This window comes from Balaenoptera physalus (genome assembly GCF_965194825.1).
Source record: "Balaenoptera physalus genome assembly, chromosome: 8".
NCBI lineage: Eukaryota > Metazoa > Chordata > Mammalia > Artiodactyla > Balaenopteridae > Balaenoptera > Balaenoptera physalus.
The window spans coordinates 100778644-100802155 of NC_138887.1; the positions used below are offsets into that span (position 1 = coordinate 100778644).

The following is a 23512-nucleotide window of genomic DNA, read 5'->3' on the forward strand; positions in this document are numbered from 1 at the left end:
CCCACTATCCCCTATTTAAAAAAAAAAAATTATTTAGCAATTCAGTGGGTACACAGTAAACTTAAGAGCACAGGGCTACTTGGTTTCTGTTCCTGCCCCAAATTGCTGCTCTCATTTTCTTCTTTAGCCCTTACCTGTATGCTTACAAACCCAAAATTTTTTGTAAGGTTAAATGTACATTATAAGTTTTCTGTTACCTGGAAACCAAGTATATTTCTTTAAAAGTAAAAGTATGGAAATTTTATTTATTTTATCAATAACGTTTGGAATAAACTTGTTGGTCCCCAGGGGTTCACAGAATACTTTTTAGAAAAACAAAAAATACTACTGTATTAGATTGAAATAGAACAGGTGTCGTGAACAGCCAGCAAGGGAACTACAGGTACTATTCATTCCTGAAGCACTTGAGCTAATGGAAGAACTGCAGAGTTATTTGATGAAACCAAAGTCACACAGGAGCCTCACAGAGTTTGATGAGTAAGAATTAAGGTTCATGGAGGGGACTTCCCTGGTGGTGCTGTGGTTAAGACTCCGTGCTCCCAATGCAGGGGGCCCAGGTTCTATCCCTGGTCAGGGAACTAGATCCCACATGCATACCGCAACCAAGAGTTTGCATGCCGCAACTAAGGAGCCCGTCTGCCACAACTAAGACCCGGAGCAACCAAATGAAGAATTTAAAAAAAAAAAAAAAATGTTAAGGTTCATGGGGCTGTTTCTGAAGTAGAAACCTAGAGAAAATGTTAGAAATCCATTACACATCTACCATCTACCCTACATGTGATTGTTTTTCATTTGAGTGAGCTAACGATCAAGTAATGCATATGCCTAAGACAATTTACACTAATCATTGAATTTTGGAGATGAACACACAAATCCAAGACTAGGCAGAACTTTTGGCTCAGTAACATTAGGGCCTAAGAGTGAAAGTGTACTCTTTTTTTGTGAAACTGCTGAAATTGAGGCTAAGAACTGCAATCAGTGATATAAAATAGGAGATAACATTAAGATGTACATGGACTTAAAAGTTATAAGATACTTATGTATCTGGATTTCTGTGGTTCAATCAAGTCAGCTCACGTTAGGTCCAACTGTGTACTTTTCTGAACTGCTTTTATATTAATATTACAAATTATAAATCTCATTTAAAAAAATAATTTACAGGCTATACACTATATGCTACCATTATGCTCAAAACTTTCATGTAGTACACACAACCTGACTTAGAATCATGTGGCCCAGTACTAAAATTAGTTGGACATTACTGGATAGCCTAAAAAAAACTTGCATGCTCAGGTGATAAAGAACCTGGTTCAAGAACTGAAACAGGATATAAATAAATCCAAAGGGGAAACAAATCCAGCTATAGATTGTAGGCTAGTTTTATATGCATATGCCTCCAAACGCTCTGGCTAGATTTATTACCAAGGAACCATATAGTGCTATTTAAGGAACCTGAAATGAATTAACACTTCTTAAATAACCTGTAATATGGGCATCTCTCACAAGTGAACAAATTTCCCACTGGCCAGCCACATAGCTGAATTCAATGCTTAGTATTCACTTTTGGTAATAAATAAACCCTATGACAGTGATACAAACATATTTCCAAGAACCCTTCTATAGGCCCCTTCATTTAACAATTAAACGTAGCAATATACCTAAATCAGGTTCCACAAACATACAGCAGGACTGGTTTCAAAGTTATAGTCAGCCTCTCAAGGAACTGTTTAGGACTTGTTAGGGTTAGGGACTAACCCTAACTGTAACTCTTGAAAAAGATTATGAAAACAATCTTACCGGTCTGTCAACCTGCATGATCTCCCAGAGCACTTCGGCCACATCTGGTAGGGTGTATGGGGGGAGACAGAAGCAGCACGTGTGAAGCAGCTGGCTTACAAGTTGCTGTCCAAGCTGGTTCATCACCTGTCCAATCAGTTCTTTCCGTAATTCAAAGTCTTCTTCATGCTGTAAGAAAACAGGAACAGGAAAATTCTAATTTCAACTTTCCAAAGAGCAAGTACTCTTTCCCCTTTAGTCTAGTAATCTCTCTTTCCCAGGGAAGAAAGTATATATAACAGCTGGATTCACAAGGTCCACTAAATGTTCTGTCACCAGGAAGAAAACATTAAGAGTTTAGTTTCAAGGAAATGGGCATGGGCTTCAGCAGAGATTAACCTTAACCCTTAGGTTTTTTTAAGTTTTTTTTTTTTTTTAAATAAATTTATTTATTTTATTTTTGGCTGCATTGGGTCTTCATTGCTGCATGCGGACTTTCTCTAGTTGCACAGCGAGCGGGGGCTTCTCTTTGTTGTGGTGTGCGGGCTTCTCATTGCGGTGGCGTCTCTTGTTGTGGAGCACGGGCTCTAGGCACGCAGGCCTCAGTAGTTGTGGCACTCGGGCTCTAGAGCGAAGGCTCAGTAGTTGTGGCGCACGGGCTTACTTGCTCCGCGGCATGTGGGATCTTCCCGGACCAGGGCTCGAACCCGTGTGCCCTGCATTGGCAGGCAGATTCTTAACCACTGTGCCACCAGGAAAGCCCAACCCTTAGGTTTTTCATGAATAGAACACAGAAGAGAAACAATGGTTAGAGATTAAGGGTAGCAATTTTCTTAACCTTTTTTTTCTGTTAAAAAATAATTTAAAGTATCTGTATTTCCTTTTTTAAAAAGCAACTGAAAAAAAGAAGACTTCTATCAGGTATCTAATCTCTATCAGAAAAAATCTTACTTATTTTCTTCCTTCTTAGTCTTTGAATATACATATTTCTAATATGTTGAAAAAAAAAACTTTTAAAGTGCCTTTCACTTCTAGTTATTTTCTTCTTTTCCCTCTCTCTCTTTACTGTCAAAATTCGTCAGTAATTAGCCTAGTCACATACTTAATTCTTCACTGCTCTCCCTTACCTTCAATTCTACTCCACATCTAGTCAAACCTACCTTTGAAAATTTTGTGAACCACTTTACTCCTCCAGCCAAAAAGGTCTCTTAAGTGTCTACTAGTATATTTAATACTATCCTGACTTTCTCTGATTTTGATTTATACCCCAGTTAGATTTTCCTCCCCTCTCCAATCCATCCAAATAGCTCCACTGAGGTCCTTCCTCTTCCAGAAAGTTATCCCAACCTACTTCTTTCCAAAGAGTTTTCCCTCCTCTGATCTCATAGCAATCATGACTTTTATCACTTATCTGACAATCAAATACTGCCTTGTTGCTGTTGTTTAATTCTTTATAACCGTATCTGTTTCTCTCTTCAATTAGACACCAAATGGCTTGGTAGCAGAGATAATTTCAGACTAGTTGATACAGCTTACAACACTTAGTACAGGTTGTCTTAAATCTACTAGTTGATATTTTGGTTACTGAATGATCCACTATGGAATATGCCTACTATACACAGATCAAATAAGGAGATGCTGGTTTTCCCCTAAGGAATGAGAAAGAGATATGAGAAAACAATGAGCTATAAAGTAGAAAGACTACATTGTTTATACTTACATCATTGGCTACCCCTGTGTGGATGAGGTCTCGTAGGAACCTCATGACACTACAGTTGGCATCCCGGTGGTCCAGGGTAGTAGAGGCAATGGCCCATTGTAAGATAGGGATGACAACCTGGCTCCTCAGCAAGGTAACAGGGCTACGCTGAATAAACCTGGTGTGGAAAGACAAGCTAGGTATAAATGACAGGATTAGGCTATAAAAGCAGCCAGTGTAAAAGGCAAAACTATGGAGACAGGAAAAAGATCAGTGATTGTTAGGGATTGAGGGAGTGGAGGGTAGGGGGATGAATAGGTGAAGCACACAGGATTCTTAGGGTAGTAAAACTATTCTGTATGATACTATAATGGTGGATATATGTCATTATGTCATTACGCATTTGTCCAAACCCATACATAGAAAGAACACCACCAAGACAGAACCCTAATGTAAACTATGGACTTTAACAATGACGTGTCAATGGAGGTTCATCAATTCTAACAAATGGACCACTCTGGTGGGGGATGTTGATAGTAAGGGGGGCTGTGGGGAAGGAGGGGGGAAGCTAGGGGTATATGGGAACTCTATACTTTCCACTCAGTTTTCTCAGATCCTCTAATGTTTACAGAGAATCTCCAAGAAAAAGATAAAACACAGTTCCAAATTTATTTTACCAGGCAACCATTTGTGTAAAGAGCAACTCTAGAGATTGATTTTTCAAGGAACACACTAGGAAAACAGGTTGACAACCCACCCAACAATTCTCTCATACCAACACACACACACAAAAAGAAAAAAAAAAAGGGTTTTCTAACTTGTCCAAAAATTAACAAAAAAACCAGTGTTCATTACTAACTGATCTGGTTCAAATTCCTGAGCTAAGGACTAAGAATGAATATAAATGTCAGTGTTACTAGTAAAAGGAATTTAAGCAAAAAGTGGGGTGGCTGGCTAGGGGTAGAGGTGGGAAGTACATACCAGATAACTTCTAAGGCACATTAAAAGCCTAAGGATTTTTTATTCTGAGATATGATTATATCTAAAGGATGCTAAGCTTCTCAAGGAAAAAGTTTAAGTAAAGCATGACATCATAGTACCATAAAATGTTAAAACTACATGGGATTCTACAGACTGTCTAGTCAAATATTCTTGCAAAGCTCATTTTTATTGTCTTGGGCATGTTCCCTCCTTCATACAAGGAAATCAGTTATTTTCCCCTGTTCTCATCCAACTCTTCTTCATTTATGGGAATATTCTGGTTCACGATTTAACTTTGGGTTATGAACCATTAATCTACCTACTCCTCTTACCTCACTTTACAGAGAAGGAAACAGTTAACTGTTAGGTGACAAGATCAAGCAGTGATGAGGATGAGCAATAAAAAAAAAGGGTTGCTCTTCAGAAGGACTGACCTGGTGGCTAGCCTGAATAGGTCGTCCACAGTGTCAGGGTGATTCTGGAGCCCATTCTGCTGTTCTAAGAGCTGAAAGGTGGGCATGCACAGTGCCTAGAAAAGAAGTGGTTTTAAAACAAATGCTTGTAAATTAATGCCATGGGATTCAGACTTGCCAAATATCATAACATATACAAAGAGAACAAAGAGGGAAAGCACAGATAAGTAAGAAAAGAAAAAGACTTTGATGAGAGATCAAGAAAGGGAAGATATAAATCTTTCTCAGCTGACAAAAACAGTCTTCACATATGAAGTCCACATTTCAGAAGGGGTTGAGGGTACAGATTTCTGTTGATGAAACTGGGTAGATGTCACCTCAAATTTTTAGAAGCTTCTGAAAGTGAAGACTGTGCTTATGTACTAGATATGGTCTGGTCCACTAAGGGAGTAGTTGATGTTTTAATAATAATAACTATGAAATGTCAATTTTAAAGGGAAAGACGTCTTGGGAAAAGGAGCATTATGATTTAACTCCCTAATATATTTCCCCGCCCTGTGAATAGGAGAGGGTAAAAGCAGTGTATCAGGAGACTTTTCCAATGCCTGCTATTTATCCTAAGACCATCCCTCCTAAGTAAACTAGTTCATTGGCTGTTCCAGGCAAGAAATTAAAAACAGAATCGTGCTTGAGCTTAGAGATCCTTTATTTTAAATCCACTTGCCCACCTTCCCACCCTCCAAAAAAATCCTATCTCTGGATAGCATAAATCAGACAGTAATAACTGTAATGACCAGTACATTTGTGTGGTCAATCTCTCTCTCATTCTCCCAAGCAGGCCTGTCCAGAGAACAACTAGGAAGTTCTACCTCCCTATTATTAGGACATCATCATGCCTGGGAAGGAAATATGAAGAAGCAACAGAATTAAAGACATGGTGAAGAACACACTGCTAGGCCTTTAGATCCTCCAAGAAAACATACCTGGAGCATGTCCAGTAGTCCCTGCCGACAGCCCTCTTCCATGCCATACTCATCCACAAGGATACTACCAAGGTACAGGAAACAGGAATGCTGATGTACATGGTAAACATTCACCATCTGCCAAGGGAAAACCCAATTAGTTCAATTCTTTACCCTTCAAAAAGTATCAGCTTAGGACTTCCCTGGTGGCGCAGTGGTTAAGAATCCGCCTGCCAGTGCAGGGGACACGGGTTCGGGCCCTGGTCTGGGAAGATCCCACATGCCGCGGAGCAACTAAGCCCGTGTGCCACAACTACTGAGCCTGTGCTCTAGAGCCCGCGAGCCACAACTACTGAAGCCCGCCTGCCTAGAGCCTGTGCTCCACAACAAGAAAAGCCACCGCATTGAGAAGCCCGCGCACTGCAACGAAGAGTGGCCCCTGCTTGCCATAAGTAGAGAAAGCCCGAGTGCAGCAACGAAGGCCCAACGTAGCCAAAAATAAATATTAATTAATTAATTAATTAATTTTTAAAAAAAGTATCAGCTTAGGTAGCTGTCTGGAGGAAGAAATTCTGAGATACACTGGTCTCTTCTCTTTAAGACAACGTAGTAAAGCTTGTTGGCAACATTTTCTAAAACATAGGGCTCAATTCCTCAATTATTTTCAAGTACTCTATTTAGAGTTCTTTCAAGCCTTTGACCTTTTTTTATCTTTCCAAAACAATGTTGTAGGAGAGTTGTGTAATATTTACTTCAAGCTGGAACCATTAAAGAGTTATTATCCAAGGCTTGTGTAATATTTACAAAACCCTAACAATATACCTTAATTTTCCAACCTACAAGTTGCTCTTATTTGCATCAAAGATAATTCTTTTTTAAAAAAACAACCACAGCAGGAACAAAATATCCAATGCCCTTCATATTAGAGGAGACTCTGAAAGCATTGTTTAAATTGGCTTCTAAACCCCTCTATTTAATCTTTTGAGTAAAAACAGCGTTTCCAATCAAGATATCTGAATCTCTACAGAATAAAAATTTTAATATAATATAAATATTTAAATTAAATTATTTGTTTAGGATTTTTACCCTACTATCCTCCAAAAATTAAGAGGCCACCGTACATTCATCTATTTAAAATGCCATCACATGGGAATTCCCTGGCAGTCCAGTGGTTAGGACTTTCACTGCCATGGGTCCAGGGTTTGATCCCCGGTCGGGAAACTAAGATCCCACAAGCTGCGTGGTACAGCAAAAGGGAAAAAAAAAGCCCATGCAACATGTATGTATTCATCTTATTATATAAATTCAATTCTTTGAGCTTGGTGGGAGCGGAAGGGTAGAGTAACTGGCGCTTATCAGCATATACCATGAAAAGAACACGAGATGGGAGCTATGAATCTGTTCAGTGTTGTATACTCAAAACTATATGCTGTACTTAACGAACGATATAAGTTACGGGTTGGCAAACTTTTTCTTAAAGGGCCAGATGGTAAAAGTTTTAGGCTCTGCCGGCCTTACAATCTTTTGACTACTTAACTTTGCCACTGTAGCACAAAAATGGCCAATAAGCAATAATTAGATGAATAAGCATGACTATCTCTCAGTAAAACTTTATTTACAAAAACACGTGGCAGGCCCACTGGCTGTAGTTTACTGACCTCGAATTTATGGGATTTTTGTCACATAAGATGCTACCCTATGCTACTGGAATAAAAGAATAACATAAAAGTCATGAAGGTATCCTCCAATAGCAAAGGGGAGTTAAATCACATTGTAATGGACCCAGAACGTACTGCACTGAAGGGGACACTTGACCAGAGGTGGACACAGCCTAAATGCAAAACATATACTGTTGTACTCAGGGTACAGTAAATGCAGAAAATCACTAAAAATTAAAATTCTGTTAAAATATTTACCTGTACAAACTTTAATCAAATCTACAATTTAAGGAGGCATGGTCATGTAAGTACCAACTGACACTGCAACAGCATGACCCTGGCTCGGGGTAAGAGCTTCCTTAAGAGTGAGGCAGAACTTGAGGGGGCACTCACTGTCAGAGTCAGCCTGATAGATGCCCAGGTGGAGAAGGGTCACTTCAGGTTGGCTGGGTGGGGTCTAGCCTGAAGCCCTGTGGTAGTTCTCCTCACAGCATGAGTGCAAAATTTGAGAAGGTACTTGCTCAGAGTCCTGCAAATGCAGGACTGGCACTTTGCCTCACCTCCATCAATTTTGTGCCCATGTCACCTCACTTGCTTAAATCTAGTTCCGGCCCTGCTGTAAGGTTAACACCAACATAAATTACTTAGTGAATTAAGTCACTAGTCATAGGTGTCTCATACAGAATATTCTAGACATGAATATGATCTCAGAGAGCCATGTACAGTGAGGCACACCATCATAATTACATACCAATCTTGGTGACTGAAAGAGTCAAATTTATTTCTCGACAAATAAGACTTATGTAAATAACTAACTATGGTGAAGAAAGAAGAAAATCTCTTTGGGCCAGAAATAGCAAAGTTTGACTTGCCACATTTTTAAAAAGGAAATTAATATAAAATGCTTAACATGGGTATATAAGAGCTGAGCATTAAAGTCATTCCCATTTCTGAATTCCACACTGAAATGTGCTGCTATTTATTTAGACTATCACTATACAGAACAGATTACAGGCTATTTGCCTTATAAATAACATACCTACCACAGGCACTACTTATCTCTTTCAAATATATTTTAGTTTGTATTTAAGAAATACAAAAATGTTTCATTTCATCAGCAGAGTTTTTGTTCTAAAAGGCTCCTATTTCAAAATTCTGTATACTCTACATTTTCCCTCTTGTAGAGAACTCACCTGTGTGACTAGTGGTTGCAGCAGGGCTGCAGATCCTTTGCCTACACAGCGAACAGCAAAACGGAGGCACCTGCAACAACGTTCTACAATCCGATTATCAGCCCGGTGCTTATTTAGAGTCTCAGATAAAACTGGCCATATCTGAGTCAAAAGTGAAAAGAGCACAGAAAGAAAATGAACAACTAAGTGCTGAAAAAAATGCTCCCAAGTTGTTAACAACTTATTTGGCTTTTAAATAATTTGGAAAAATCTTTCTTTATAGAAACACACATGGCCTGATTCTGGTCAGTGGGTGTGTGTATATGTGCTGAGGTTCAATACACTACCCATCACTGAAACAACCACTTCTTAACGGAAGCACAATGACTCTTTACAACACAAGAGGAGCATGTCTAACTTTACGAAAAGACAAAGATACATATTTTCCTAAATTCTGGACTTCCTGATTTAGGATGGGAAGAAGCAGAATGAATTTTAGAGGAAGAGATATTTAAAGACAGTTCCAAGAAGTTGGAAGACCTTGAACAAAAGGACTAGAGCTAAGGAAATGGCAAGATTTGATATCATTGAACACTTAAGGATATTTGGTGTTTCCCCGCTGAGGTCTGAAAAGCACTTCTCAAAACATGCCCTCTGATCCTCACATTACCCTCAGTTTTTAAAAAAAGTACAAAGGAAGTACCTTATCAAAGAGGAAACTAACTATGATGGCTAACTGGCTTTGTCAAAAACATTTTGCCGGTAATGATCATGCCTCCCAGCAACAATAAGATTCACACAGTTAATCTCTCCCTACTTTGGCCTTTCAGTGCATTTCCCCACAGCCTGTTTTCTTACCAAATCTAAAATCAAAAATATTTATCTGGATGGTTCTGTTCCTCTTTTCATTGATATTTAAAGCATATCAACAAACTGAATCTTCCTGTGAACCTAGAAGACAGTACCTTCTCACTTTAGTTACCCAGAGCCTTATAAGGAAAAAGGAAGCTCCACAGGCATACATTAGCACTTACTTCCTGTATGACTTTTTGGCACGGATGAGTCTGTCCATTTTCCACAATGGGATTGGTGTGCCTGGGGAAAGACAATGGCCCAAATTAGCGAAAGAAGAGCAATTTCATCAAGGACCCAGGGCCCTAATCCCTGTTAGTTTACTTAGTATCATTCTCACCAATTAAAGAAAACCAGAGTATTTTTAAGACTCAATACCTTTTTCTCCCACTCTGTTCAAACACAAGCACAGTTTTAATCATCCCAACAATTTTTTCTCACCTTTAAGCCTCTTCTACTGTAACATGTAAATTCAATCCAACTCTGGCTACGTGGCTGTGGGTGTGGGGCGCTACAACGATAGTTGTATCCTTTCCATCTTTTTTCCCTTAATAAACCTGAATATGTAGTTTCTTCCAAACTAATAAATATATTCAGATTGTCTGAATCCACTATGAGAAACCAAGTACTGCTTCATTCCCAGCATTAAAAGGCAAAAGCATTAGGAACCCTGGTCTACCAAAGATGTTTCTCATGGTTCTAGTCTAAATCCAATGATACACAACATGGGCCCACCCACAGTATATCCAATCCAACTATTTGTCTAGTTCTAGAATCCACTAATTTGAAGGAAAGCAGGAAAAAAACAAAAAACAAAAAAACACTACGATTAGCTACCTACCTCTTCAAAGGAACAAAATTCTTTAATTTTAAAAAGCTCAATAGCAACTCAATAAAAATCTAATTTTTTAAAAATCAGGGCATGTCCACCTTTTGCAGATTTTCTTTCATTTATTGTGAAATAGGAGTTATTGTTAATAGGCTCTCAGAATGGTATGCAACAGGGCTCCCCTAATTATATAAGGAAAGCATTATACCAACTCAGAAAAAGATACTTGTAGACAAGAACTAACAAGCTAAAACAACACCTCAGTTTTAATTTCTTCCACATAGGTTTTTATGCAACTATTAACTAATATTCCAGTTATACCTACAGGACTCGCAAATTATATAATGCAACTAAGAAAGGATCACTCTTTGAACACTGTCACTCTAATGCTGTTTTCATCATTACGCTCTTCTTGACTTCAAAGAAAGTTTAATTTCACCTGGTTACTGAAGAGGCTTCATTATTTTTTTGCACCCATACACTATATAGCAATGACTCTGAAAGTGTAGTCCTTGGAATAAAAAGCAACAACATCTGGGAACTGATTAGAAATGTAAATTCTTGGGTCCTATCCAAGATCCAATCCATCAGACACTCTGGGAATGCGACCCAGCAATCTGTTGCCTTGGTAATTTAAGTACTACAGGCAACTTTGATGCATGTTAAAGTTTGAGAATCACTGATCTAGAGACCTAGAGAATTAATTACATTTTAAAGGGTCTTTTGACAAAGGTCTACCAAAAATAAATTCTTAGAATTTGCCTTTGCAATTTTAATAGGACTGAATTAGTCTCCTGACAGAGGGAGTTTATAGGAGGTACTCGGAAGTTGGAGGAAAAAACACTTCCTTACTTCAATACATAATGGTCTCATTTGAGCTTTTAACCCAGGGCAGGAACCTGGCATCTCTCTTCTTACCTAAATATCACTGCAAGGCGATCTAAGAACACAGTGGGATCTGAGGATATGCCGTTGCTGGGCTCCTGAGACAACAGCTGAAGAGACAGATATTAACACCCAGTCATTACACATACAAACCTACAGCAAACACTGCAATATATACCCTTGTACATCAACCTCTGTCTCAATCTCTGATTATTTCCTTATAACAGATTCCTAAAAGTTACTCAAAATGGTAAAAACTTTTAAATTCATATTAGCAAATTATTTTCCTCCATCTTACTGCATCCTGGCCAGGAATGCATATTAACTTTTACTATATGATCATTGTGGAGTGGAAAACAGTATCATTTAATTTTTTCCCATTTACTTTTACAATGATTAGGATATTGTAGACATTATACATTATAATATAGATTATATGTATTATACTATATAATATATATTTATATTATACTTTTATAATATAAAGCTTCAAAATCATTATAGCTTTATAATATATTTTAAGAGGTAAGGCAAGTTGCCACCTCTTACTCTTCTTTCCTAAAATTTCTTAGATACTTCTACCAGCATATTATTAGAGATAAACTTTAGAGTCACTTCATCAAGTTCTCCTAAAAATCCCACTGGTATGTTCATTGCTATTGTACCATAAAAGTAATATGAGAAGAGCTGACATTTTTACAACACTCTTCAAGGAAACATGGTAGGTTATGGTTTTAGTTGTTAACTTGAATGGTGTTTTTCCCACTGTCATCTTGTAAATGGTATTTCTGATACAGTGAAAATCTACTGATTTTGGAATACTTATATATAGCTACTTTGATAAACTTATTAATTTTAATAACTTCTCAGTTCATTCTCTTGGCTTTTCTGGTTAGATAAAAGATCACCTGCAAATAAAAAATTTTGTCTTTTCCTTTCTAACATGTAAACGTATTATATTTGTTTCACCCCTTACTTAATTGGACTCACCTTTTTCAATGCCATAACCTGAACAGAACATAGTTCACTAAGACATTCAGTAATCTTATCCAAAGGTAATCTGGCTAGGACAAGTGCTGTCCCTGAAAGACAAAAGAAGATACAAATGAAGAAAATAAAAGCTGAACTGAGGTAATTCATTGGTCTACATCATATAGCTAACAGAAAAGGCTGACTGGTTCCATTCTTTCAAAAAGATCAGCACTGTTTTTAAATTATAATAGTTTGTTATTTATGGTTGGGTTTTTCTTCATTTGGCTTAGAAGACCATACTGACTTTCACATTGACATTTACAACTGAAGTTAATATTAAACTATTTCTCCTCAGCAGCCATTGGTTTAAAGATGTTTAAATACATAGCCCCACTTCCAATTCTTCAAAGACTTAAATGAGTGCTTTGAACAGAAAAGTAATAGTTAAGTTTGTCTTTCTTTCATTTTTAAATAGTTGCAAAAATCTCCCCTCTCCCTTTTTCCCCCAAATAAACAGTAATAAATCCATAAACCTTCACATTTGAATAAAAAACTGAATGATTTTTCTTGACAGTCTATAAACCATGGACGAATTAGATTTTTTATTTAAAACTAGAGGGAAAAAATCTAACAAATACAATTTTCTCCTTTTAATTCATCTCTATAGAAAAGAATGTTACTAATAAGTTTCCTATATCTAGAAGATACCACTGATATAGCTGGGATGCCACATTCTATTATAAGTTAGACGTCACATTAGCATCAAGGTTAAATTTCACTAGAAAATGACAAGATGGCAGCGATACCCACTGGCAGTAGTTAAGAAAAATCTGACCTGATTTAATGCCAGAAAACGTGGCAAAAGAAGATTGAAAAGAAAAGAAAATCTGTCTTGAAAATGCATAGTTACATTGGCTGGCAGGGAACCTGACCGTAGAAGTGAGAAAGAACAGTTAGTTGACATTTAACAGTCATCTAATCTGGACAAGGCTGTCTGCCACTCACAGAGACTTAAAAGATGCTGCACAGGCCGTATTACCCAATCTTTTATTTGATATACCCCAATAAAAGATTGCTCAATCTTTTATTTGATATACTAGCTTTAAGGATTTCACTACCTCACAGGACACCCCAATTTGTTTTCAGAAAGTATGGTTACAAAGCATTTTCTTTCTAGGAGCCAGTAAACTGTCAACAATCAATTCCTCATAAAATAAATCTGTTCCCTCTTTTCTAAGATAATCTTTCAAATATTTAAAAATAGCCACTATGTTAAAGTCTCCTCTAAGTCTTTTCCCCTAGCATAATATCTCTAGTTCTTCCATTACTCTGAGTTTCACCACCACCCTGGCTGTTTGCCTCTTGATCAGTGTAAACTGATCAGTAATGGTTAAAGACCATTAAGCGACCAGAACCCTTGGCTTCTAGTTATAGGACTGAGCCAGGCACACTACCTTTAAATTTCCACTTACTTCTTTGGTATAGCAATGCTTACTTGGTCTCCGTTTTTATTCTTTGCCCCAACTCAAAAAGGAACTATGTTTAGTTCCAATGTGTTGTCTCCACCCAAAATCTAGGTTCGTGCTATAAATACTGTAAGCACTTTGTATTAGTTATATAGCCTTAAAATATTCTAAGAATGCATGTACACATAATCAACACCCTCCCCTCTGAGTGACCTTCCCCATAACTGAGTAAACTGCACTGAAAAGTGGGATACAACTGATATAACCCCTAGAATTGGCTTAGAGACTGTTCCTTCTTAATATCTTAAGTAAATACCTTTTAGCAAGCCCACAGCAGCTTCTGGAGACAACATGAAGGAATCAAGGGAACGGGCAATCTCTAGGAGTCCATGAAAGTGCTGAGCCATGTGGTCTCGGCAGACAGAGCAAATGTTATGAATGGCTTTGGCTGCAGCAGAAGCCAGAGGTTTTTCACACAGTCCTTTCATCAAATAGCCCAACACAGGGTCTAAGGAGAAAATCCATACGTAAAGATTACATTATTTGAAACTCAAGAAAAATTTCTATTTGTTAGAACAAAGGTTTTACATTCACTTTTTAAGCAAAAGAACCATTTTTAAAAAATGAAATGTGTTTAAACTCCAATGTTTTTACATATAAAAATGGAGCTGATCTCACTGACAAGTGGTGTCAGAGAGAGTCCTATCTGTTTATCTTCCATTTCTTTCCTTGTGGAAATCAACTGTTGCTTGTTGCTAGGGCTTCACAGAGCACGGTTTGAAAACCACTGATTCAGTCTGAAACCACTGGTGGATATAACCATCAAGTATTAATAGGGTAATGTAAGAAAGACGATAAAGCTCAGAGAGTACCATTATACTCAGAGATTAGTCACTTTGTTAAAAAAAAAAAAAAAAGCAGTCTACATTAATCAGGACAATGACAGGTATCTAAAGCTGACACTTTTATACTTGCTTCTTTATAATTATAAAAGGCCCCCAAACCACACAGATGGATCTTTACCACTTCTAAAAGAATTAATTCATTATGTTTTACTTTCTGCCAAATGTAAGTGTTCTAAGAAAAGTGATTACAAAGGCGAATTCCTATAAAGCAAATCCTAGTTATCCTTTACCTTGCTTCATAAAAATCAGAATGTTTTTCTATGAAAAAACCCTAAGAAAAATCATACATGGTTAAAGAGCATTTTATGTGTACTACAGAGTAACCGCATACCAAACCTTATAAAAGAAGTAATATCTGACAGCCCATTTAAAAGTTATCTCCATTTCTAGTCTAATGACAAAAACAATGCACCAACCCAGCATGAACCTGCTCCCCTCCACAAAAAAAAAAAAAAAGGTCTGTTTAGCATGGGAATCAGAACTAGAATCTAAAACCTAGCCCACACAACTCTAATACTATAGGCTTCAATGATTCTCAAATTAAATATTTGTGTTTTTGACTATTCTAGAGTAAGTATGAACACTCAGCAATTTGTCTTCTAATTGAGGCACAAATTTGAATGAGATACTACAGGTGGTACTGAATGGTAAGTCTTAACAAACAGATAAACCCACTTAGTTTCTTTGTGGAAAAAGTGTTCAGAAAAGAAAGCCAAATTTTGAGACAGATAATGGAAGTGAAGAGATTTAAGAATTAGAAAATAGGTATTTTGAAAAAATTTTTAAATGGTATGTTGAACTTGAAAGTGGCTCAGCTATGATGTAACAAGCCTATCTATCTTATATGCTCTGTATACAGAAACAAGAAAATAGGAACACACACCTCTTTTTAAGTAAGAGTTTCAGTCAATAAAAAAAGATCATGTGTAAAATAAAATCAAGTCGAAAGGTGGCAATAAAGATTAGTACAGCACAAACTTAATGATATTCAAGAATTTGAGAATTCTTAAAATTCTCAGAATATATCAGTCTTGAATATCAGGTGGACTTAATATATATTAACCTAGATAAATTATTTAGTCTCTCTGGATTTCAGTTTCCTCATCTGCAAAATGAGGGGATTAGAAGAAATTATTTCTAAATTTACTTTCAATTCTAAAGTTATTTTATATGATCTTTAGTTATTTTTTCAAGTCAGTAAAGGCAGCCAGAGGTTATATAACACAACATTCTTCATTCTAGTTTGTACTTATTTATTTTCAATAATAATTCTTGGGGCTTCCCTGGTGGCGCAGTGGTTGAGAATCTGCCTGCCAATGCAGGGGACAGGGGTTCGAGCCCTGGTCTGGGAAGATCCCACATGCCGCGGAGCAACTGGGCCCGTAAGCCACAATTACTGAGCCTGTGCGTCTGGAGCCTGTGCTCCGCAACAAGAGAGGCCGCGATAGTGAGAGGCCCGCGCACTGCGATGAAGAGTGGCCCCCGCTTGCCACAACTAGAGAAAGCCCTCGCACAGAAACGAAGACCTAACACAGCCAAAAATAAAATAAATAAATTAATTTAAAAAAAATAATAATAATATTTCTTAGTTTTTAAATGGAGCATGTATTTAACACTGAAATAACACCCCCCACCCCTTTGCTTTAGCCTATTAGCAGCTTCTAGTTTAGAACTACAGGACAGTCTGATTAGCTCAAGCCTATGCCAAAGCCTAACAAAGACAGAAATAGTTATGTTGAAGCAGAGTACTAGTAGCAAACTGTTTCCCTATCTAGAGATCTAATCTTTCAAAGGTCCTTTCTCCAAAGTCTGATCAGATTATAAAATGTTGTATCAACTAAGCAATAACTCATATATTTAGTCTCAGTGTCTAGAAACATTCTACCTATCAATAAAAGAGAAAGTAGGAAAACAAAAGCAGATGTAAGAGAGAGAAAGAAAGAAATCAGAAGCAGCAGCTGCAGAGGGGAGTGTTCACACATACCAAGGAACTGAGGATTTCGATCAACCACTTCGCTCATCTCTCCAACCAATTCAATGCTGGTGTATCGCACAGCTGTATGTACGGTCTCTGGGAGACGGACAACTCCTTCTAGGACCTCCACAAGTGTTGGATTGTTCTCCCTGAGTTTAGAAGGCAAGTACTCAGAGTTACCAATTTCAGAGGTTAGGTTCTGGCTAAAAAACAGGCTGCAATGACACAAATCATTGCTAAAGGGTTTCTTTCTAAATAAATAACCATTTGGATAAAAGTGCTTAACATCTGGTATGAAAGTTTTTTAACCCTCAAAAAGGGGGAAAAGACAGAAATGGAAGATATCATTGTTTCAGTTGAGAAGCATACTACTGCTCCTTAATCTTCTGAATGTCAGTGAAGTGTCTAAAGACACATCCTGCTATCAAATAAGGCTCTTCAAATTGGAGAGGCAGGCAATTACTGTGGATCAATGTCTTCTTTTAATGAATCCATTTTATTTATTCCTATATCTGCAGCACCTAGAACAGTGCCTGGCACACAGTGGGCACTCAATAAATATTGCTGAATGGCTAAATGAATGAATAAATAATTCTAGACCACTTGCTATTAGTTGTTATTCTCCAAAAGATTTCTTATAGCTGGATAATGGATACTTTAAGAACAGGTAAGCATGGGTAGGCCAGCTCACTAATTAAAGAAACAAGAACACAAGCTGTAGGAATAAAGGTGCCCTGACTTAGAACATGAGGGAAAATTAAAGTTATCCAAATACTTTCCACAGCTCCATGAATTAACTTTTTCCCTTTCCTTCTCTTTTTTTCACTCCCCAAGAATACTGGCTGAAGTTCTTTAAGCAGAGTGGAGGATGCCCCCAAAGTGGTAGAACGTAATCCAGAAATGAAAGATGTTTAAAATGCAAATAAATCCTGGATTAGTGCAAGAGCACTCCTTGCTGATACACTAAGTCTATTAAGTCCTTCACACACTAAAAAAAATTGTAATCATGCAGTTGGCTTGAAATGTGGATAAACAAAAAACAAAATAAAATCTTCTCTCATTTATGCCTTATGCTTCCTATGGGCACTAAGCTAATTATTGAGACTCTCTTCCCATCCTTTCTCATACCAACACAAATCAGTTAGATTATTAGTGTAATAATCTTCAGACTGTTACTAAAGGTTCCAAAAGATACCAAATGGGTTTAAGAGCAAATAGTATGATATGTGATTCAGGACCAGAACTTCTCAATAGAGAAAAACAAACCTACTCTAGCTCCTTAAATATTTACTGGATTAGAAACAACATAAGATTTCATTGACTAGACCCTGTAAGACAGCTAAGAAAGAAGCACTGTACATTTTATGAATACATGCCTTAACCATCTCTCCAACCAAGGCATGGACAGAGAGCTCAACTGCAGACATCTGATTACAATACAGGAAAACTTGACAGATACTAGCATCGATTTATAAACTCACAGAACAAAGTAAATTGTTTTTAAGGATTCATGTTGAAATAATAAATAGAATTTCTATGCTAAGCAATTAGAAATCAAACTCTAATAATTTAAAATTTTCCAATGACAATAATAAAAATAATAATTGCCCTTTAGAGTTTGCTATTCTTTTAGGTGAAATGGTACCTATGCCTTGCCTCTCTGAAACTTACAAATGACTCTCCAAGACAGGAAAAAAGGAGAACAATATAATTAAATATTTGTAAGGATAACTCACCCAAGGTCACAAAAGCAGGTGAGAGCCAAATTAATGCCTATTCAAATGCTTTTAAGCAAGTGCCAACAATTTAACAGTCTAACAAATTTTTGATTATACCAACTTGCACAAGGGAGCCTAGGTTGGGAAGATAAATCAGCATTCTTTTCCTAGCATCAAGAACAAAATAATTTTAACTCTAGGAAATGTGGTTAAAACATGGATATCAGCAATGCATGCTACTCTGGACTAGACTCTAGAAGTCAGAAGACTAGACAGCATTATAGAAGTAAGAAGTTCTAAGAGTTTCCAAACATATCCCATACGAGAAAAATGTTGTAATTTTCCTTCCTCTGATATTAAGAGTTCCCAGCAAAAGACTTATTAGACACTCACGGATCAACACTCTTTGCTATAGCAGCCATGATAAAGAGAACCGCTTCTGTCACCTCCCAGGGTGGGTTGCCTTCTTTCAGAGTAGAATATAACTAGAGAAGAAGAGGTGGATTATGGATCCATTAAAAGGAAAACAGAATAGAATTCCAAAACAAACAAAACAAAAAACTCTGTTAGTTAAAATAAATCTAGCCCCTTGTTTCTAAATTTATCTCTCAGAGCCAGGGAAAAATAGTATCTTCATTTCTCAAATCTTCACTAACTCTAAGTAATACTATTTTAATATTTGAAACAAACTCATTTAGGTCCCCAAGAGTATATCAAGATTATCGTCTACCCCCACAAAATGAGTATTATGGAGAAAACAAAACATATTACACGAGTGTCTTTTCCTGGTCCTGATAATAACTCATAAATACATAAACACACTTAAAAATGAGATATAATGTAAAACCTTGGCATATGCATTGGCTTTACATTTCTATTATTTTAACTACTTGTCTGCATCAACACTAGTAGCATAGATTAAATTCCTAAAAAGTAGCTGTTCTGAAGCACCCATCACAATACCATGTCCAAGCAAGGGGAGATGGGGAGAGACCAAGCAGAATACTCAGAGATGTCCAGAAACTTCCCAGGGTATATCCATCAGTGGAATGTGACTGGGTGTTAGTCTAAATAAGATTTCTGTAGTCAAATAACACACTGCTAGTTAAGATAAAATTAAACAATTCTCTTGTACGACTTCACAGAGCCTTTAAATATACTATTTAAGTCATTTTCCAGTTTTAATTGACAGAATTGTTTTTTCTGGCAAAGGACATCTCATGAGACTGGTGTCCCACAGTTCACATCTTGGACAAGACTAATAATTTATCTAAATTTGTAAATTGAGGTCTGGAGAAGAACAACTAACTTGTTCAAAGCCGCAGAGCCAGGGAGAGAAGAGTTGAAATCTGAGCACAGGTCATCTGCCTGTGATCTGGGGATCTCACTAAATCTGCTTTCTAAGAATCCCCAACCCTTTCTAGTTAGGTCAAGAAACATACTTTGTTTAATATAAAGAAATATAGTTATAATTTTATTAACACTTTCTAGATCAGATGATGCCCCAAAATACACAAAATGCCTGGATTACCCATCCCCCCAAATTAGGTTAGTTCAGTATTGCTGACAAAGCATTAAAACTAGTATTTCAGGATTCAGAGCATGATCCAGCAATATGTAAACCACCTGACATTATGCTAATGTTAAGTGATGTGGAATGGTGATCACTGCAACCTTATGATGTAAAATGTTACTCACTGATTGTCAGGAAAACCACAGGACTATGATTCTTCTACTCTAGTATAGTCACCTCTGGGATGAAACTGCAAAGGAATCTAACCATAAATGTGAATAAAGGAAATGCCAAATAACTAAGAGTTGCCAGGAGTTGATACATAATTATTAAAGCAGAAAAACTTGTCTATTTTCCTGGCTAGGTCCAAATTCCCTATAAGTATCTTGGGGGCTTTAAGGCTTATCCATGATCTTCCATTTCAACTGAACAAGTGGAACAACTCTCACTAGCAAGATTATAGTGTAAACCATAACTGAACTGTTCACTGCAATTGGCTTGTAAGATACTAAACAAACATAGCTACTATATGCCAGGCAGTGTGCTAGGCACCTGCATACCTACTGTCCCATTTAGCCATCAAGATTGAAGAAAAAGATGGAACACTTAGAGAAGACATAGAAGTTAACACAATTAAAGTGATTGGTAAAACTGCTAAGAATCTCCAAACAGGCTTACCTGAGCAAAACACTCCATAGACCCAATCAAGAAAATCAAGTCCTTCACCAGGTCTGACACCCTCATCCGAAACTCCCCAAAGTCATCAGTCTCCTCAGGAACCCCCTCCTGAAATTTCAAATCAGATAACATTTGTTTTAAACTAAGGCTTTCATTTACTTTATAAAATCAAGAATAAAAAAGCCATTAAGCAGTCCAGTCCCAATGAATAAAAAGATAAATCACCTAAATCACAAAGACATTTTACTATAGAGGGTATCCCAAACTTTTAGGTGTGTCAAGTCAATACAACCTATCGTCTGCCTTGACTATTAGAAACGCTTCTCTTTTTTTGCATGTCCCAGCTACATCTTGCCTGCTGTTGGAAAAATCTGGAGTGATGGGGGTGGGAAGTGACCTAGAAGAGGTGGTAACTTAAGAGTTTATTAGGGCTTCCCTGGTGGCGCAGTGGTTGAGAGTCTGCCTGCCAATGCAGGGGACACGGGTTCGAGCCCTGGTCTGGGAGGATCCCACATGCCGCGGAGCAACTAGGCCCGTGAGCCACAACTACCGAGCCTGTGCATCAGGAGCCTGTGCTCTGCAACAAGAGAGGCCGCGACAGTGAGAGGCCCGCGCACCGCGATGAAGAGTGGCCCCCGCTTGCCGCAACTAGAGAAAGCCCTCACAGAAACGAAGACCCAACACAGCCAAAAATAAAATTAATTAATTAATTAATTAATTAAATAAAAAACCGATTAAAAAAAAAAAGAGTTTATTAGCGTATCTAGATAAGGTCTAGCTTTTTATTACTGAATAAGCCTCTGAAGCTTTATGGTTCAAGATCTACCAAAATCAACCATTATCACAAGAACTAGACACAGAATAGAATATTAGACTTTAAAAAGAATTTTATATAGGTGGACAGATACATAATAAGACAGGTATAATAAAATATTAATGGTAGAATTTAGGTAGTAGGTATACAGATATTCACTATAAAATCATTTTCCCTTTGCTGTATATTTGAAATTTTTCATTAAAAAATACAGAGATCATTTACATTTCATGCTTAAGTTTTTCTTATTCCAACACCCTCCTGTGAGTAAACTAAGGCTTACCAATTGTGAGATGGTTATGGGCATGTATAAGAATCTTGGACCATGGGTATCTGGGAAAAGCCCTTAGTATTATTGCTAATTGCTGATCTAGTTCAACCTCCTTGCTTTAAGATGAAAAAATTAAACTCAAGGAATGAGGAGGAAACAATGGCTGTCTCAGATGAGATAATGAATTATAAAGCACTATACACCTACAAGTGTAAGGAATTACCTGCCAGGGAAATGGTGTCACAGAACTAGCAAAGGGAAGAAACAGATCAAGCAAGCAGAGCCATTTAAACCAGAGTAGCCCGGCTTTTATTTACTTATCAGACTTCCAAGCAATATGTAGTTGAAGATAAGATTCCTCAGTTTAAAAAAAAAGTAGTGAAAACCACTAAACTAAATCATCACTAAGGTTCTGTGGAAATACAAAATACCATAACTCAAATAACAACATTAACATTAAAATGAATAGACAGTTTTCATGTCAGATTTAATAGTAAGCAATAGGGAAAAAAACCCACTCCAAGTTATAGGTTGAAGGACAGGGATATTAAACCAACCAACCAAAAGAATGAAATAAATGCTACAAAATTTGAAATGACTAAGCAAAGAATGAGATTGAAGAGTTTTCCAATGGACTGTTTTATAATATTTCTAGTATATTTTCTTCTAAGCAAATGGATTATATTTTATTTTAACTTATAAAATTAGTATAAGTAATATAAAGAAAAATGTGCACATATATGTCAGGGGGGAGTCATAAGTTATTTTCCACATCCTCACACAAATATTTCACCTTTGTGTTAGTTTTAATCCAACCACATATTTTATGCTATTAAAAATACATATTATAAAATCTGACATTATTTTTTCATTTAGCATACCAACTATTGCTACCTCAAGTTATTATTTTTAACTGCTGCATTATGATCCATCAGAATGCTACATAATAATATATGTAACTCTTTTTCTTTTTTTTTGTGGGGTGGGGGGCCCATGCCACACAGCTTGCGGGATCTTAGATTCCCGATCAGGGACTGAACCTGGGCCACCAGCAGTGAAAACACCAAGTCCTAACCACTGCACCACCAGGGAATTTCCTCTTCTAATACTCTTGTACGTGGGTTTACCATTTTTTACTTTTATAGATAATGCTTTGTACATAAAATAGCAATTTTTTTCTTCTGCAGAATTATTTAAGGTGAATTCCCAGAAGAATTACTGGCTCAGCAGGATTGAGTTCTTTTTACATAGACCTAGCACTCTTCATTATACTGGTACTGACTTCTTCAGTGTAAGCTAAAGTGACAGAAAACCTGCAGATTCCATTAGCTTTATTCTCTATCTTTTCAGTTCCTTTTCAAGTTAGCATTGAAAAGAAGAGGAAATCAAGACTTGATTAAGTAGAGAAGAAAACTTACATGGTCTGGTTCCAGCTGGCAGTGGCGAGCCAAGGCATGAAGCAGCCTTTGAATGTAAGCTTTGAAGATGCCATGAATAACTTCATCATTAGTTTTGTATAAATGCTCCCCTAGTCGGTACCAAAAGTTAAAGGAAATTTCTACTACCTATCAAATTAAAAGAAAGAGAAAAGATGGTTTATTTGAACAAGAAAAGAAGGCAGTTTTATTATTACTAGGGCCAATAGGAAAGAAACACTTTAAAACAATATGAGTGAAACCAGTTAAGAAGCCACCTTTTTTCTAGCAGATTTATTATTATCCTCCCAAATTATCTTTCCATGTTAGGCCCAAAACTCCATTTAGGATGACTGGCTTTACATTCTCTGTCTAGTCCTGGGATAACTTCTCCAACAGTATATTGGATTCTGAATTTAGAGAAACAGATACAGAAATGGAAGTCTCTTTAAAAGTATTTTTTCCTAAATTCTGAAATTATTTCATTTTATTTTTGAGATTAAAACACTTCTCACCAGATAAACCATCTACAAATACTTGTACAAACCACAGCTCATC

At 37.0% G+C, this 23512-nt stretch overlaps 1 protein-coding gene across 6 annotated transcripts in view; it reads right to left on the reverse strand.

Annotated features, from left to right (window-relative positions):
* Nucleotides 1-23512, reverse strand: part of TNPO3 (transportin 3) — an 82780-nt gene that overhangs the window by 13772 nt on the left and 45496 nt on the right. For all 6 annotated transcript variants that reach the window (XM_082472903.1, XM_082472907.1, XM_082472906.1 and 3 more), the window contains 13 exons: nt 22958-23104; nt 20455-20562; nt 18657-18748; nt 16555-16694; nt 13982-14173; nt 12218-12309; nt 11261-11337; nt 9696-9756; nt 8683-8823; nt 5853-5969; nt 4891-4985; nt 3497-3653; nt 1798-1965 (listed from right to left, as the gene is read on the reverse strand). In XM_082472903.1, coding sequence (XP_082329029.1) covers nt 1798-1965; nt 3497-3653; nt 4891-4985; nt 5853-5969; nt 8683-8823; nt 9696-9756; nt 11261-11337; nt 12218-12309; nt 13982-14173; nt 16555-16694; nt 18657-18748; nt 20455-20562; nt 22958-23104 — 1587 coding nt within the window. The remainder of the gene's footprint in view (nt 1-1797; nt 1966-3496; nt 3654-4890; nt 4986-5852; nt 5970-8682; nt 8824-9695; nt 9757-11260; nt 11338-12217; nt 12310-13981; nt 14174-16554; nt 16695-18656; nt 18749-20454; nt 20563-22957; nt 23105-23512) is intronic.